General features: G+C 45.5%; 1 protein-coding gene across 3 annotated transcripts in view; it reads left to right on the forward strand.

The window, feature by feature from the left end:
* Positions 1–13,878, forward strand: part of Pacc1 (proton activated chloride channel 1) — a 39,439-nt gene that overhangs the window by 15,175 nt on the left and 10,386 nt on the right. For all 3 annotated transcript variants that reach the window (XM_077802732.1, XM_026387479.2, XM_077802733.1), the window contains 2 exons: positions 10,876–11,085; positions 12,370–12,521. In XM_077802732.1, the coding sequence (XP_077658858.1) occupies positions 10,974–11,085; positions 12,370–12,521 (264 nt within the window). In that variant the 5' untranslated portion in view covers positions 10,876–10,973. The remainder of the gene's footprint in view (positions 1–10,875; positions 11,086–12,369; positions 12,522–13,878) is intronic.

The following is a 13,878-nucleotide window of genomic DNA, read 5'->3' on the forward strand; positions in this document are numbered from 1 at the left end:
TCCTATTTCTGTAAGATATTACCACAGCTTTACTGGCTTAAAAACAAATTAGTTTATAGGGGCACGGTGGTGCATACCCCAAATCCCAGCTACTCAGGAGGCTGAGGCAGAGAATTGCAAGTTTGAGTGCAGCCTTGACAATTTAGGAAGACTCTGTTTCAAAATAAAAGAATAGAAAGTACCGGGGATGTAGCTCAGTGGTCGAGCACCCATTCCCCAGTACCAGAAAAAACAAAAACACAGGCAAAAACTCCAGCATTATTAGTTGATTACTTTATAGTTCTGGGGGTCAGGAATCCAAAAATGGGTGTCGCTGAGGTACATTAAGGCATCAACAGGCCCATTTATTTTCTGAAGGTTCTAGACGAGAATCAATAGGAGACAACATCATGCCCTTTCCAGCTTCTGGAGACTTCCTATGTTCTGTGGCTCCTGGCCCCTTCTTCCCTTCAAAACCAGTAGTGGCCAGCTGAGTCTTTGTCCCATCCTGTCACCCTGACTTTTCTGACACCCTTCTCCATGTTGGAAGAGTCACCTGGATCATCCAGGAAAATTTCTGTTTTAAAGTCTGTTGATTAGCAGCCGTAATCCTACCTGGTGCCTTAATTCTCCTTTGCCATGTAATTTAAAAGGCTGTGACGTCTTTGGGGGTCCTTGTTCTGCACTACCCATTTGCCCCCAGTCAGAAGAGGATACGTGGAGACGGGAGGAAGGTGGGAAGGAAGCCAAACTTGGGAAGATGAGGCTTGCTTTTGTGTTTCCTTTCATAGAAAAATGCCTAGGTCCATTAGGAAATGGCCATGATGACCTTGGACCTCAGCGTCTCTTTGGCCTCAGAGCCTGAGGTCAGAGCAGGAAGCTACACAGGGCAGCCGGGTAGTCCTGTGAACTGGCACGAGCCTTCCTGTTTTTGGACAGCCCCCGCTGGGTGTGTGTCCTTTCCAGACCAGAGATGACTCACTTCTTAAGGGTCCATTTGGCTGATCTCATTAGTGGTTAGGCCTGAATTTGAAGACCCTGTATACAACTCTTATAGTTCATTTCCTGTCTCTTGAGTCTTCTAATTATAAAATATCGGTAACGATGACAGTAGCCATGAGTTTTGGGATGCTTTTTATATCTACTTCTCCACGGAAACAGCTGTGTATGATAGTAGAACGGACAATATGTAATTAATATACAAACAATAGGAAACTAATATTCAGAGATTTCAGACTATTCTCCCTGATTAATTATATCTTCTCCATGGAAACAATTGTGTATAACAGAATAGATGATATATCACCTTCGCAGCCACTCTGTGAGGGAAATGGTCATCCTAGTTTATAGAGGAAGAACCCAAAGCACCCAGGTTAAATAACGTGCTCAAAGCTAATGAGGGACAGGGCTTGAGTTGCCCCCGCACTGTCTCCCAGGTGTTCTGACGTGGCTCATTATTCCCAGGTGCTATTGCTTCTGGCTTCAGCAGTCACTCTTGGGCCAAGTGCTAACGCCACCCAAGGTGAGTGAGGTGTGGCCTACCTGCAAGAAGTCAGGCCACGCAGAGAAGGCCAGAAGGCTGGCTGCCCAAAGAAGTTTTCCCCTCTCCTGAGCCTTCTGTGGCCTCTCTAGTGAGGTCCTTTTCTCCCTGGTGTGTGATTTCTTAAGCAGCACAATTGAGAACCCACACTCACTGAGTGTGATTCTCTTAATTGCCGGGTTCTGCCAGGTGCAGACATTTTACATTTTCTCTCCTGTTCTAACCCTAGCACCTGGTGTAGAGGCCGCTGAACCTACCAGTACCTGTCTGTGCTTTGGGCTTTGGTGGTGGGGATTAGCAGGAAGGCGTCTCCTACAGGAACAGCTAGAATGGATGAGTGAAGGTGCGTGGGCCAAACAATGGCAGAGAGCTTCCGAGTGGAGGAGGAGGGTGGCTTGTGAAGGAAGGGTAGTGACATGTAGGGGAAAAAGAAGGGCCTGGCCAGGGAGTGGGGATGGCATGAAGGACAGAATAGAGGCCGGAATAGAAATAGGATGCTTCAGAGACAGTAGGTGGCCCAGCAGAGTGTGGGTGAGGGAAGTCGAGGGAGACAAGGCAGGAGGGATAGCCGGGTCAGATTGTGCAGGTCTGAGTGTTGGCTTGGACTTTAGGAAGCAGGAACAGTAAGCGGAGTGAAGTGGGATTTAAGGAAGAAGGTGAAGAGAGACAGCTGTGTCACATCGGAGGCTGGTACGAGAGGCTGCTTTGATGTGGGGGAGGGGAGAAGGAAGAATCGGTCTGAGGTTTGAGGACAGGTGAATGGAGAATGTTGTGGTGCAGAGTTGAAGGTCTGGAAGAGACTGGAAGAGTTGGTGGCTCAGAAGAGAAGGTGTTTGCTGTCGGTATCCTGAGGTTTGAGCTTTGGTTGAAGTGGGGCATTGGGACGGAGGTGGCCCGGTGGTGACGAGAGCTGCAAGCCTGACGGGACAGCGTGAGGGCTGAGTTCTGTCCTTGAGAGGTCTCCAGGGGCAGAGTCAGGGGACACTGTGAAAACTTCAGACTGTTCATCTCCTCTTTATTGAGGGCGCCAGCACCAGCTCTTGTTCTTTCCAAAGGGAGAAATGACACTAGGGATGCTAATTGAATAAGCAGTTAATAAACTGATTATGTCAAAGATGTAATCAAATTGCGGAAAACATTTGTCTTATTAGTCATTATAATCAGTTCTCCATGGAAACAACTGTGTATAACAGAATAGACAAAGATAAGCAAACCAAAGAAAAATAGATAAATTGGACCTTACCAAAATCAGACAGCCTTCAGAATGGTGGAAAATATTTGCAAGTCATGTATCTGTTAAGGGACTTGTATTTAGAATATATAAAGAGCTCTTACAACACAATAATAAAAGATAGATAACCCAATCAAAAAATGGTCAAAGAATCTAAATACTTCTCTAAAGAAGAGGCACAAATGACCAACAAATGCTTTAAAAGATGACTAACAACCTTAGTGGTCAAGGAAACGCACATCTAAACCATAACAAAGTACCTACTGCCTCATGCCCACTATGATAAAAAAGATGCATGATAATGAATTTGGGGAGGATGTAGAGACATCAGAACCCTCAAACATTGCTGGTGGGAATGTGAAATGGTGTAGTTGCTGTGGAAAATTGTCCAGCCGTTTCTCCATCGTTGAAAAATAGTTTTGAGTGTGTTAGTCAACTTTCTGTCACTGTAACCAATACCTGAGATGAACCAACTTACAAAGAGAAAAGGTTTATTTTGGTTCACAGTTTGGGAGCTTTCAGTCCATGACCAGTCAGCCCTGTGGCTTTTGGACGTGTGGTGAGGCAGTGCATCGTGGTGGGAGCACATGACAGAGAAACCTGGTCGCCTTGTGGAGGGGAAGAGAGAGAAAGAGGAGGAGGCAGGGGCCAGGGTCGCACAATGCCCTTCAAGGCACACCTCCAATGACCTGATGACCTCCAAGTAGCATCCCCCCTGCCCCTTAAAATTCCTACCACCTCCTAATAATGCCACACTGGGGAGCTTGCTATCAATATGTAGGCCTTTCGAGGGACATTTAAGATCCAAACTATAGCACTTGGCAGTTCCACTCCTCCGTGTGTACTCAAGGGAAGGGAAAACTCGTGTCCACATACCACCTTGCTCATGTATGTTCACGGCTGCAGCATTCATAATAGCCCAACTATGGAAATATCCCAGGTGACCGTCAACTGATGACTGGATTAATGAAATGGTTTATTTATGCAACAGCAGATTATTTGACCATGAAAAAGAAATGAAGAAACTGATACTTGCTTACCACATGGATAATTCTTTTTTTTTTTTAATTTTTGTAGTTGTAGATGAACACAATACCTTTATTTTATTTATTTATCTTTATGTGGTGCTGAGGATCGAACCCAGGGCCTCACACATGCTAGGCGAGCGCTCTGCCACTGAGCCACAATCCGCGAGCCTCATGGATGAGTCTTAAAGAGAGTATATTAAGTGAAAGAATTCTATGTCTTTTCCTAGCTGAAGGGCACATGTATGATTCTCTTTATGAAGTCTCCAGAATAAGCAAATTAATTGGTAGAGATAGAAGGTAGATGAGTAGTTGCCAGGCACTGGGGGAGGGGGAGTGACCATTGATGGTCCCTTTTTTTGGGTAGTAAGAATGATATGTAATTAGATAGCGGTGATAATTACACCTTGTGAATATGCTAAAAACTACTCAATCTATTCACTTTCCAAAAAGACGAATTTTATGGTATGCAAATTTATAACTTAAAAAATAAAACCCAGCATTGCCACATTACTAAAAAGGAAAAAGGACAGACAAGAATCCAGAATCCATCTCAACTCAGTTTTCCCTGCAAGGTGATTTCACGGGGCTTTTGTGAACAACCAGCCAGGTCCCTTCCTCTGAATAAAAGTCCCATGTTTCTTCCAGAATCTGAATTGCCCTTCACAGATCCCTTTAATGGCCTGGCTTTCATTCTGGGGTGGGTTTGGGTTTTCCAGGATTTTATTTTATTTTATTTTTTTGGTACTGGAGGTTGAACCCAGGGGTACTTAACAACTTAGTCACATCCCCAGCCTTTTGTATTGTTTATTTTGAGACAAGATCTCACTAAGTTGCTAAGGCTGGCTTTAAACTTGAGACCTCCTGCCTCAGCCTCCCGATCTGCTGGGATTACAAGCATGCACCACTGTGCGCCCCCCCCTCAAAGATGTCTACGTTTTTCTTTTCTTTTCTTTTCTTTTGATACTGGGGATTGAATCCAGGGGTGCTTAACTACCAAGAAGGATGTGTACTTTTAAAACATATTATCCAGCTTGACGCAAGAAAGCCAGTATTGGATTTTCTCCCTGCAGAGTGCAGGGACATTTTGTCAAATATCTCGTACTTTTTTTTTTTTTTTAAGTAAAATGTAATGCTAATTTTAGAATCGGAGTGTTACATTTAGCATGTGTGGTTGATAAGTAGTTTTATAGCTTTTATTTACATCACAGGCCTATTAGTGGGCTAAGAAGAGGCCTGTAAAGAAGCTAACCTTGGGGTGAGGTTGTGGCTCAGCGGTAGAGTGCTTGCCTAGCACGTGTGAGGCACTGGGTTTGATCCTCAGCACCACATATAAATAAATAAAAGTATTGTGTTCACTTACAACTAAACAAACAAACAAGCAAACAAAAAAGCTAACCTTGGCTTTTGTGAGTAAAGAAGAGGAGACGTGTGATTAGTGTTCCACAGGAGTAATTTGTCCAAGTACCTCTGCCAGACAAACCAAAGTGATAGGGTCATAAGTGACCTTTTGTTCACACCCTAAATTGGTGCTTTTAGAATTTTCAAAATTTCATCCCTTTTCCTAGCCACAGGTATCATAAAGGCAAGACATTTCAAAATCATTTTTATATGACTTATAGCAGAGTAGACACCTGCCCACAAATGTCATTTATTGTTCATTATATTGTTCAGCCTGAATGTATTATATAGTTTGCCTTAAAGATGCCCCAGCTTCTCTACTTGTTAGAAAGTTAAAGGCTCAGCTGGTGCGGTGGTGCACCTGTAATCCCAATGGCTCAGGAGGCTGAGCGAGAAGGATTGCGAGTTCTAAGCCAGCCTCAGCATTTTAGCAACTCAAGGAAGCCTTGACTCTAAATAAAATATAAAAAGGGCTGGGGATGTGACTCAGTGGTTAAGCTCCCCTGGGTTCAGTACCCAGTACCAAAAAAAAAAAAAAAAAAGTTAGTCTTCAATCAGATCTTCTTTTATCATCATTAGCAACTAGAATTTTAATACTAATGCTCACTGTGTTGTGTGGGAAAGAGCATTTGGGCTAGGAGCTAGGCCTCCAGGACTCTCATCTGATTCTGCCAGTTACTGACTGGATCCTGAACTGCTGTGCACGAGTGGGGTTGGGCCAGATGGCCTTTTTGTTTCCTACCGATTCTTAAAAATTCAGTTCAGATGTTATAGACCTTATCAGTCATTTTAGACTTCCTTCAGTTTTATCTAAGGATCTTTCCAAGCCCCAGTAGAATGTAGTGAGCTGGTAATTGTTGCCGCTTAGGAGCAACTCATGACCCTGAATGTGTTTCCACTCGTCATGTTTTGAACATATACCTGTGATCCCACCTGAATTATGGAAGCTGGAAATGCTGCCGTGCTTTGGGTCCTGTGGCCCTGCAGCCCAGCTGCACCAATCTGCCAAGCCAGGGGAAACCATTTATAGGCTGGAGGTGAAGAAGGACAGAGTCTCATGAAGCATCCATTGGCACACCCTATACAGGACACTCTGGGGGAGGGTTTGATTGTAAGACTCAGGGAAGAGGACTTACATGGTAAAGTGGAGCAGGATCCTGAGGGAACGTGGAAAGAAGGCAGATAGCAAAGCTGAGAGGGAGCAGAAATTGACAGAGTTTAGATTGGAGCAAAAATGGAATGAGAGAAATTGAGAAACAATTGGACAGCTTGAGCTACTGTGTACCTTGGTGGCTTAGTTCTCAGCTTGCTCCAGTGATTTCCTTGATTCTCAGTTCCCTGATCTCTTTATAGATAGAGGACACTTCCAGTGCCTATAGTAAGCTATTCCTAAAGGGGCCTCCTTGACACTTCTGGGAATTTGTGCTTCTGTGTCAAGTAAAAACTTTCTAAAGTACTTTGCTAGAAATAGAAAGGAATACTAATTGGTTCATAGTTTTACATGCCTGAGATGTGCTGGTATTCTCTGACAAATTGCATTAGCATTGCAAGACTAAGTTTATCTGTTGTTTAGGTTCCTTACTCATTTAACATATATGAAGATGTTACATGCCTACTATGTGTTCTGCCTCACTGCCATTTAATTTGCAGCATATAATTTTTCTAGTTCCTTGTTATTAAGAGATTGTAGTTCTTGGCTCTTCATTTTTGTCATTTTTCTCATTAAGGGACTCATCTTTTGTGGGTAGAGGGTACATTCAGTTCCTTCAGTAACAGTAATTACTACCATTGAATAGACACTATAATATGTTCTGCAGTAATTTCTCATTTACTTCTCTCAAAAATCCTATAAAGTTGAAATGATTATTCACTTTTCACATGAAGAAAATGAGGCTTTAGGAATATTAATATTCAAGATTGCAGACCTGGGACTGGAGACTAAAATGGACTTAAAATCTCATGCTCTTAACCTGTGGGCTATATATCTGTTCTTTCAGTTCAGAAAATAAATGAAAAATGAAGAGCGATTTTTTTTTTTCCCTCAGAATTCTCCTGTTTTCCATAGGCTCAGGACTAATGTGACCTCCACAAAATCATTGCTGATTTAACCTCCTGCCCACTTTACACCCTCTGATTCTGAAGCAGTTGGTAGCAGAGTCCATTAATGCTTTTCTATTGGTGTCTCTCTGAAGCACCTAGTACAAAGTTTTGCGTATAGAATTGGTGCTTGCTGCATATTTATACCAATAAAGAATGACTGCCTTAACTCTACCGACCAAGAATACTTTGATAGTTCTGTGCTGATCCTACTTTTAAATAAGGAAAAATGAAACAATTATGAGCAGATACTCTGTATTTAAGTTCATGTTTTTATTGCATGTAGTTAGGTCTTGTTTTTTAGTTCAGGCAAACAATCTCTGCCTTTTTTTTTTTTTTTTTGTGGTGCTAGGGATTGAACCCAGGGCCTTGTGCATGCAAGGCAAGCACTCTACCAACTGAGCTATGTCCCAGCCCTCTGCCTTTTGAGTGTTCAGTCCATTTACATTTAATGTGATTATTGATATGCTTGAATTTGCCTCTCCCATCTTTCTTTTGTCTAGTTGTCTAATTTTTTTGTGTTATTTCTTTGTTCTTTCCTACAGATTATAAATTTGACAATATTGTATAGACCTTAGGAGTTAAAATTATAAATAGCTTCTTATACTTACCTACCTGTTTAGCACTTCTGGTGATTTTATTTCTTATGAAAGTTATTTCTTATACATCAGTTAGCACATGGTTGTTTCCCTGTATTTTCCAGGGTTGTCTTTAGCATGCATTATAGTGCAGGACTGCTGGTGATGAATTCTCTTGGCTTTTGTGCTTGGAAATATCTTTATTTTGTCTTCATTTTTGAAGTTTTTCTCAATATAGAATTCTGGGTTGACAGTGTTTTTCTTTCAGCAACTTCAAAGCTGTTCTGTTATCTTTGGGCCTCCTTTTTAAAAAAAAAATTTTTTTTTTGTAGTTGTATATGGACAGCATGCCTTTATTTTATTATTTTTTGTGGTGTTAAAGATCCAACCAGTGCCTCGCACATGCTAGGCAAGCGCTCTGCCCCTGAGCTACAGTCCCAGCCCCTTTGAGCTTCCTTAATTGCTGATCAGAACTGAGTCATTGTTTGTGTCAGTTCCCTCTACATAGTGTGTCTTTTTTGTTTTTTCCTAAGTGCTTTCAAGAATTTTCTCTTATTTTTGCACGTTCATTTGACTGTAGTTTGCCTAGGAGTAGTTTTCTTATCATGCTTGCCATGAATTTTGTTTCTTGGATCTGTCAGTGGATGGTCTTTTTTCTGTGTGATGATGTTTTTAAACTATTACAAATTTTTTTTTTTTTTGCAACTCATCTTTTTTTTGTTGTTGTTCTTTTTCCCTCCAGTTGCTTGTCATTAGACTAGAAGATACTCGCAGGCTTCATTATTTTTTTCCCCCCTTCAACGTTTTCTTCAGGTTGGATAATTTCTTTTCATCTAATTTCAAGTTCACTGATTCATTTTCTCTGTCATCATCTGCTGTTAAGTCTATGTAAATTGTTAATCTTACTCTTTTTCAGTTTTAGAATTTCCGTTGGATTCTTTAATATTTTTATTGTGGTAAGATACATAGACTATAAAATCCCCCATCTTAACCATATGTGTGCCTACAGTTCAGTGGTATTGAATATATTTACATTGCTGTGTGACTGCCATTAACTACTCTGGTTCTTTTTTTGTACTTTCTCTCTTTGACATACATTTTCCTTTATGTCCTTTAAGTGCTGCGAAGTTCCTGTCTGCTAATTGCTACATCTGGGTTATCTTGGTGTGGGTTGCTGTTGATTCCTTTTTCCCTTGAGTTTGGGTCACATCTTCTGGTTTCTTTGCATGCTAGGAAGTTTTGTTTGAACTTACTCTTATTGGCATTATGAATGATAGAGATTCTAGGATTTCTGTCTTAGCAGGTTAGTACGGCAAGACTCGAGCTTTCAACTCCCTTCTCCTTGCAGCTGAAATCATTCCTTCCTCTTTCAGTTTTCCACTGCTTTATTCCACCCCCCCTCCATCCCAAGCCCCCCAAGGGTCTCCAGCCAATGATTTGAGCATATTCCTAATTTACAGCTTCAGGAGATTCACCCCATATGCGGATTCCTCCTTAACTTCCTGGCCACTCTTCCCTGCCTGAACTCTGTCATCCTGAGTGTGTCTTTTAGGGGTTGGCATGTACCTTCAGGCAAAAAGTATGAATTTATAGATCTCACCAAGAGGCAGTTCTTCTCTTCCAGTGATAGATTGTCTTCTAACTTTACCTGCTTGTGATCATTCTTCAATGCCTTCAAATAATTTCAAATCTATTCTTCAGATTTTATAATGTTTGTGCCAGGGTGCTGTGACCAAGCTACTGTCTCATTGCTGACATCAGAAACCATATAGATACCTTTTGGGCTTCTTCTATTCAGATTCCTCCCTTGTCCCCAGTCTTGTCCCCAGGTGTGCTATGCAGAAAAGAGGGTTTTTCCTTGAGGAGCCAGCCAGGGAGCAGTGGGAGCACTGTGGGAATGTCATCTGAGGCTGCCACAACAAAGTACCCCAGCTGGGTGGCTTCAGCAACAGAATCTTGTTCTTACACAGTCTGGAGGCTAGATCAAGGTCAAGGCACCTGCAGGGCTGCTCAATGGCGAGGGCTCTCCCCTTGGCTTGCAGAAGGCGCCCCTCTCACACGCCTTTCCTGAGGTGTGCACGTTTTACGTTCTCTTGTCTCTTTTCTTATAAGGATATCAGTCCTGTGGGATCAGGGCCCCATCCTTATGACCTTGTTTGACTGACTAGCTTCTTAAGGACCCTATCTCCAAATAGAGTCACAGTGGGAGTTAGGGCTTCAACACAGGAGCTTTTTGGGGGAACACAGTTCAGCCCGTTACAGAGCAATCTAGGCTTGGGGTGGCATGTGAGCAGGTGGGGGAAGCAGAGCTGTGTTGTAGGAGTGACCTCAAGACGTGTTTAGTAGGTCAGTGTGGAAGCGTAGAATACAGGCACAGGGAGCTCTGGGACTCAGTTATGGACAGGGCTGCTCTTGACTCTGCCCTCATGGAGCTTGTAGCTTAGGAGTAGGAAAAACTCAGAGATTGCTGTGATGAAGTAGGGGACCTATAGGGTTTCCTGGGCGCACTGAGGAAGGGTTATCCAGGTAAAGCAAGCAGGCCAGAGAAGGCTTCTTTGGGAAAATGCCTTTCTAAATGGAAGCTGGAAGGATGAGGTGGAAGTCAGCTGTGGGAGGAGAGTGCTACAGACAGGCACAGGGAGTCGAGAGTGTGAGCCACGGCAGGGCTGAGAGGGACTCTGGAAGGACAGAGGGTCACTGAGTGGAGCTGACCTGGGGACCTCAGGAAATGGAGTAAGGGAAAAGGCCAGAGAGGTAGGCCGGGGCCAGCTCACTTGTTGGATTTATGATCGTCTGTCCCTGTAGACAGTAATGGCCATTAGCCAATGTCTTGGTGCCTCTGCCTGGCAGGGTGCTGTGTGGTACAGGTGTGTAAGTGCCCTCTGTTATGTTTGGGGGTGAGGTGGGAGACTCGGGTGTGGGCAACCTCACCTCCTTGCTAAGGCCTGTGAGGGGGGTGGTTGCTGACCGTCCCTGGCTGCTCTGTCCCTGTACTCTGGGTCATGCTCTGGTGTTTGTTGTCAGGCCTGGACAGCGAGTCCGCCTCCAGCAGCCTCCGCTTCAGCAAGGCCTGCCTCAAGAACGTCTTCTCAGTCCTGCTCATCTTCATCTACCTGCTGCTCATGGCCGTGGCCGTCTTCCTGGTCTACCAGACCATCACGGACTTCCGTGAGAAGCTCAAGCACCCTGTCATGTCTGTGTCTTACAAGGAGGTGGATCGCTATGACGCTCCAGGTAGAGCTGACCTGGGCCAGGTGCCAGGGCCCCAGCTCTGGGGGTCAGCTGGCAACCCCCTCCCCCAGCCACCACCATACCCACAGCACTGGTGGAGATGCCCAGGTGTAGAAACCACCTCCGTGCTGCTGCCAGGACCTGCAGAGAGTGTGCTGAGGAGAGCCATGGGCCAGGCGTGGCTCCTGTAGCACTGGGCAGTCAGGAGAGCTTTGCAGAGGTGGGCTTGCTGCCAGGCTTTGAGGAGTACACAGTGGGCAGCGAGTTCCTGGGAGGAGGAGGAGAAAGAGGGAGGAGCCAAGGGGAGTGTGGGGAGGCGAGGGCTTCTGGAGAGGAGTCCAGGCTGGCACGCTAGGGATGAGGGTGGCAGGGGAAGGCACTACCGTTCAGAGGAAGACAGAGGCCCTGCCAGGAGAGGAGCTCCAGACCATGCTGGTAGTAACACACTCTGCTCCAGCACGGTGGGGCTGGCACTGGGGCTCTGGAAGCCTAGGAGTGAACAGAGAGGCCTAAACTCTGTGGACCCAGGCCCTGCCCACCTGGTGTGTACCATCTGCTTTGCTAAGAGGATGTCCTTGAGCAACCCTCAGGACAGCCTGCTCACAGGGCAGAGCCAGAGTCAGGGACCCCTCTGCCTGGGACACCCTGCCATTCCCCGGGCATGCTGGACATGGCTCCCAGGCTGGACTTTACTATTTCATGTTTGTCCCTCCTCTCTGTGTGTCTGCTTTGGTCTCTGTGGGTCTTACTTGCAGTGTCCCAACTCTTGTCACTCTGACTCTGCCTGTCTCTGATGCCACATGCTGCTCTCAGCATTTCTGCCCTTGAGATTGGGACAGATGTCATCAGTAGAGCTGTAAACCGGGTGGGTGTCTTAGCAGGGAAAGGGGAGGACTCTTGGGATACCACCCGCACACTGGGGACTCCCAGTCAGCCGACATGACAGTGTAAGTTCTGGGGATGCCTATAGTCCAAAGGCTTCCAGCAGATCTGCAGGTGGTGACAGGCCCTGGATGCACAGCTGGGCTGAGCCTAGGAGGCTCCCTCGGAGGAGTGGAGCTGGCTCTGTGGGGAGCAGGCTTTGGGGTGGGCACTGGCCTCTGTCTTCCAGGCTGGGCGGAGCTTACTGAGGAGGGCGTGGTTCCCCAGACCATCACCCTTTCTGTTCCCTTCTCAGCAGTCACTTGGGGCGTCTGTAACATAGATTATTGGTTGGTGTGATATGGTTTCAAGGGTTTGGTCGGGGACTGAGTTCTAACATTTACTTTTCCCTGTTTGTGTTCGCAGGTATCGCCCTGTACCCTGGTCAGGCCCAGCTTCTCAGCTGCAAGCACCATTATGAGGTCATTCCACCTCTGATGAATCCTGGCCAGCCCGGCGATATGAATTGCACCACCCAGAGGATCAACTACACACACCCCTTCTCCAATCAGACCATGGTAGTAACTCACTGAGCTGGGTCTAGGCAGTGTGCTCTCTGCTTGCTCCACACCCAGGGCCGATTTTCTTCTTCCCAGGAGGCCTCCTCACACTCTATGGATATGGGTCGTTGGTCCCTGAGATCCATGGCTGGATCCTCTGCATTTCAGACCATGAGGCCTTCATCCTTTGGAGAGTGACCCTCAGATTCCTGACAGTGGGATGAGATCTGTCCTTGATAGAAGCCTGCAGGGCAGAGGGCCAGGCTGTTATGATGTGGTGAAGTAGATCCCTTCCTGACTGCTTGATAGAATTACCAGGATGTGTTTTTTTTTTTTGGGGGGGGGGTGTGGTAACCTGGGATTGAACTCGGGGGCACTTGACCACTGAGCCACATCCCCAGCCCTATTTTGTATTTTATTTATAGACAGGGTCTCACTGAGTTGCTTAGTGCCTCACTGTTGCTGAGACTGGCTTTGAACTCACGATCTTCCTGCCTCAGCCTCCTGAACTACTGGGATTACAGGCATGCGCCACCACGCCCAGCGCAGGGTGCTTTTTGAAATTATAGATTCCTAGGTTCCGAGGAGGTCAGCTGGATCATAATTCCTAAGGATAGGACCTGGGAATCCATATTTTGAATAAATTTGCCAGTGTAAAGGAGGAGTCCTGGTTTGGGGGTGAGGACTCTGTGGCTCTGCTGTCACACAGCACAGCTCAGCTGGGGACCTGATGGCAGGCTGAAGCTCTGAGCGTGGTGAGGGGAGCAGCACCTGCACTCAGCTCTTGAAGCCTGGGAAGGGACCTCATTATCTAGTTACGCTTTGACTTTTCCAGCTGTGTTCTCAGGAGGGATTGATAGAGTTGATAGAGACTGTGTGAAAGTTTTCCAGGGGGAAAGAATTTTTCTGGACAGAGGAAACTACCTACCAAGACAGAAAGGGAGGAGGTGGCCTGTTGGGTCTGTGCCTCTGGGTGAGATCACAGTAGGGCTGTTTCTGGGACCAGGTACCCCTGGAAGAATGTGGGAGATGCAGCTGTGGGCGGAAGTAAGGACAGCTGAGAAAAGCATCCATGTCATGCTGTGCAGTTGATTTTCCTCCTTTGGGTGCCCCGGAGCTGTTGATGGGGTTTTAAGAAGAAAGGATCAAACCAAGACTTTTTCATTAATTGGTTTATGCATTCCACTAAAATCTCACTAAAACTAGGGTAAAAACTAGGGTAGGGTAGAATATTAGTAATAGCTTTTCAAACTACGAACATATCACTGGCACTCCAGGAATTTTGAGGGACTAGTGTAAACTGTAAATGGCAGGTTGGGACTGAATGGTGGAGCAGACAAATCAGAGAAAACCTCTGACCTAAAACAGGTGCAGG

This window comes from Urocitellus parryii, chromosome 9 (assembly GCF_045843805.1).
Source record: "Urocitellus parryii isolate mUroPar1 chromosome 9, mUroPar1.hap1, whole genome shotgun sequence".
NCBI lineage: Eukaryota > Metazoa > Chordata > Mammalia > Rodentia > Sciuridae > Urocitellus > Urocitellus parryii.